General features: G+C 33.5%; 1 protein-coding gene across 1 annotated transcript; it reads left to right on the plus strand.

The window, feature by feature from the left end:
* The first annotated feature begins 224 nt into the window (after positions 1 to 224).
* LOC129571060 (centromere/kinetochore protein zw10-like) lies at positions 225 to 1,118 on the plus strand. Its single transcript, XM_055450830.1, has 3 exons — positions 225 to 696; positions 744 to 787; positions 903 to 1,118. The coding sequence occupies exons 1-3, from the start codon at positions 225 to 227 to the stop codon at positions 1,116 to 1,118; spliced, it is 732 nt and encodes a 243-aa protein (XP_055306805.1).
* The last annotated feature ends 1,302 nt before the right edge of the window (positions 1,119 to 2,420 follow it).

The raw sequence follows: 2,420 nt of genomic DNA on the forward strand, positions 1-2,420 counted from the left end.
AAACAGAGAATTAATGAATATTTTAAAAGAAATAGATTATGGAGAGAATAACAAATTTTATGCAAATCAACCAATATAATATAATGTAAATATATAAAAGAATATTTATATCAAATAAACCACCTCTGGCGAAGAAACGCTGTATGGTGCAGAATTATTATTATTATTATTGTTATATTCAAAAAACGATTTTGTTGAATATTGTCAAAAGTGCTGTCGATATTATGCGAAAAGATCTGCATGAAATGCAAATTGTTGAAGAATCAAAGTATGGTGGATCATTTCCCAGATGTATGGTATCACGTTCTACATTCGAATTAATTGATTTGATGGAAAAAGTGCTGCGAGCAGCAAATGATTTATCTGGAAAGCAGGTTGAAGAGTATGTTTTAACTGATATTCAGGAGCGTTTGCAAGCCACAATTCCAATGGTTCTCGAGAAATATGCAACCAAAACAATTGATGCACATGGAAAATTTTTACAAACAATACCACAACAAACGGCTTTATTTCATAACAATTGTTCGTATCTGGCATGGTGGCTGAGTAATGTTGGAAATAATTCGAATGACATTGTTGTTCAAATTGAACGACGTGACTGCATTATAACTAGTCTTTTAGAGGATCGATCGAAGCGATTCGCTCAGCAAATATCAAATCAACGTTCGCAGCTTATGGATATTCTCAAAGAATTTGGTAATTTGAATCATCAGAAAATTATTCATTTTTTTGAATATTTTTAGATTTGACCGATTCAATGGTGGAATTGGGACCAACTGCCTACAAAGTTATTCGTCAATGTATGCGACAATTGGATCTCTCTCAGTTTTTTTCAACTCATTTCATTCATTGATTGGATAAATTACTTTTTACTCATTTTTTTTTCTCTCTTAAACCCTTAGGATCCATTGGATGTTTCAATTTATGTGAAGCATTGGGTAAAATTGCAACAAATCAAAATGATACTGAATGCATCGATGGGAAAAATCGCAGAGCAATGGGCCGGTGGCAAGGGACCGCTTACATTGCATTTCCGTGCAGAAGATGTACGTCATTTGATACGTGCCTTATTCCAAAATACAGATCGTCGTGCGAACGTTTTGTCAACAATCGTTTAATTCAACATCGTCTTATATAGCTCGATACAATTAATATTATATCAGTCTAATGGCATTCATTTTTGAACACATTTTCCAAATTTTTGAATTAAAAAAAAACGAGAAAATATCATTTTTAGCAGAATCGTTAAACCGACAACCTTTTCTTAATTCATTTCTGAATATGGTTTAATGCGTTACATCCCCTTCTAATTCTCTATATTTTTCTTACTCTTGCTCTTCTAAGAAGTCAGATTGAGAATTTTCACAATCTGATGATACCATATCTAATGACTTCTTCGATTTGTGTGAGATTTCACAATCACTGGGAGTCAGTGTGTCAATCTGATCAAATTTTGGAATAAAAATACTGAAAAATCAGGTAATAGTCAGTCATTTTGAATGACTACGGACTAACTAAGTTTTGATTGATCTTAATCCATTTTAGGCGATTCTATGCAATTCTTGTTGATTTAAATCAATTTGTGTTTTTTTCTGTCATTGCCCCGAAACATCGACTTTCTATCAATGAAATAAAAATTCACAGGGGATTTCACTTAGTTGATCGATGTTTCAGAAAATTTAATTTAATTTAACTTAATTTTTTTTATCGAAAACTCAGCGAAAATTTTCCATTTCTTCTATAGCTGAAGGGAATATGTTACATATTTCAAGTGTATTCATTGTAAAGTGATAAAATATATTTATTAACATAACGCCATCCGCTTTCGTTTATTCTAACTGAAATTATCTTCTTCATGTCAACCGAACATGAGACGTTGATCGTAATCATATTGGAGGAGAGAGGAGTGTGTGTGTGTTTGTGTGTGTGTGTGTGTGTGTGTGTACTAATACTAAGAAAAGGGACTGAAACCCGCTTTTTCATACTACTTGCCAGAATCTCGATGCATCATGCTTGAGCGAGGATTTCATTTTGTCCACGTATGTATTGTACAGTTCCATGTTTAATTTCTCAAATTCACGGGACGCCCAAATATACTTCCATTCAAACGACTGATGGTAGCCTGATCGTCTGTAGCGTTTCCATGCCTTATTCTTCCTATTTTTCAAAGTTATGAGAAATTTGTTTTTCCACGGACATTTTTGTATCGACTTGACGATGTACGTAGGCACAAATTTGATAATTGCATTGTCCAGAGTCTTGTGCAGCAAGTTCACTTTCTCAGTAATGTATTCAATTCCTTTCATGAATCCGTCCTGACTGTCATCAATGATATTTTTCATGTGGTAATTAAGGTGTTTTGCAACAATGGAGTCAAGCAACTTTGGAATTATGCACTGTAGAGCCACACCACGATAATT

Source organism: Sitodiplosis mosellana, unplaced genomic scaffold, assembly GCF_009176505.1.
Source record: "Sitodiplosis mosellana isolate CC-2019 unplaced genomic scaffold, AAFC_SMos_1.0 Smas_scaffold_1184, whole genome shotgun sequence".
In the NCBI taxonomy this organism is placed as follows: Eukaryota; Metazoa; Arthropoda; class Insecta; order Diptera; family Cecidomyiidae; genus Sitodiplosis; species Sitodiplosis mosellana.

Bases quoted from the DNA above. Each gene is read 5' to 3' on its own strand.
- LOC129571060 (XM_055450830.1), top strand. From the start codon at position 225: ATGCGAAAAGATCTGCATGAAATGCAAATTGTTGAAGAATCAAAGTAT. The intron at 697-743 runs GTAATTTGAATC...GAATATTTTTAG, and splicing joins GGATATTCTCAAAGAATTTG to ATTTGACCGATTCAATGGTG. The intron at 788-902 runs GTTATTCGTCAA...TTAAACCCTTAG, and splicing joins TGGGACCAACTGCCTACAAA to GATCCATTGGATGTTTCAAT.